At 48.7% G+C, this 1,221-nt stretch overlaps 1 protein-coding gene across 1 annotated transcript; it reads left to right on the plus strand.

Moving 5' to 3' along the window:
* The first annotated feature begins 282 nt into the window (after positions 1 to 282).
* LOC123635803 (olfactory receptor 7D4-like) lies at positions 283 to 1,221 on the plus strand. Its single transcript, XM_045548321.1, has one exon. The coding sequence runs from the start codon at positions 283 to 285 to the stop codon at positions 1,219 to 1,221; it is 939 nt and encodes a 312-aa protein (XP_045404277.1).

Below are 1,221 nucleotides of genomic sequence, written 5' to 3' on the forward strand. Positions count from 1 at the left end.
GTAATTAGTTTATGTCCTTAGAGTCAAACAGGGGAATTAGAACCAGTGATGTTACAAAGAGAAAGATTTCAGCTAGATTAAAAGAAGGCTGAATAATACTATGCATTCAAAATAAGTACTACTTGGCTGTGGGAATCACAGTCTTTGAAAGGACTCTACAGAGGGTGAAGAACATCCACCCAAAGGTGATATTATAAAGTGACTTTGTCACCAACTGAGGTGTCAGGTGGCTGTTCATTGAGTGATACTTTTGCTTCCTTCCCCAGCAGACACACCAGCTACATGGAAGCAGAAAACCACACGGATGTATCAGAATTTCTCCTATTGGGTCTCTCAGATGATCCTGACCTACAGCCCCTTCTCTTCGGGCTGTTCCTGTCCATGTACCTGGTCACGGTGCTCGGGAACCTGCTCATCATCCTGGCTGTCAGCTCTGACGCCCACCTGCACATGCCCATGTACTTCTTCCTCTCTGTCCTGTCCTTTGTTGACATCTGTTTCACCTCCACCACCATTCTCAAGATGCTGGTGAACATCGACACGCACAGCAAAGACATCTCCTACACGGGATGCCTCACTCAGATGTATTTTTTCATGATGTTTGGTGGACTGGATAACTTCCTCCTGACCGTGATGGCCTATGACCGGTTTGTGGCCATCTGCCACCCCCTGCACTACACGGTCATCATGAAGCCCCACCTCTGTGCCCTCCTGGTTCTGATGTCTTGGTCCATCATTTCTCTGGTCGCCCTGGTTCATGTCCTACTTATGATGAGGCTGACCTTCTCTTTAGGCACTGAAATCCCACATTTCTTCTGCGAACTGGCTCAGCTCCTCAAGGCGGCCCGCTCTGATACCTTCATCAATAACATCTACTTGTATGTCACAACTCCACTGCTATGTGTGTTTCCCGTCATGGGGATCCTCTATTCCTACTCTAAAATTACCTCCTCTTTAATGAGGATGTCCTCCACTGCGAACAAGTACAAAGCATTTTTCACCTGTGGGTCTCACCTCTGTGTGGTTGCTTTGTTCTACGGAACAGCACTTGGGGTCTACTTCAGTTCTGCTATGACCCCTTCTTCCCAAAGCAGCGCCATTGCCTCGGTGATGTACACAGTTGTCACCCCCATGCTGAACCCCTTCATCTACAGCTTGAGGAACAAGGACGTGAAGGGGGCCCTGGGAAGACTGCTCAGCACGGCAGCCTCCCGTCTGTGA

The sequence above is a fragment of the Lemur catta genome, chromosome 1, assembly GCF_020740605.2.
Source record: "Lemur catta isolate mLemCat1 chromosome 1, mLemCat1.pri, whole genome shotgun sequence".
Classification (NCBI taxonomy): domain Eukaryota; kingdom Metazoa; phylum Chordata; class Mammalia; order Primates; family Lemuridae; genus Lemur; species Lemur catta.

What these genes read in the sequence shown, in the direction of transcription:
- LOC123635803 (XM_045548321.1), top strand. Translation starts at nt 283, where the DNA reads ATGGAAGCAGAAAACCACACGGATGTATCAGAATTTCTCCTATTGGGT.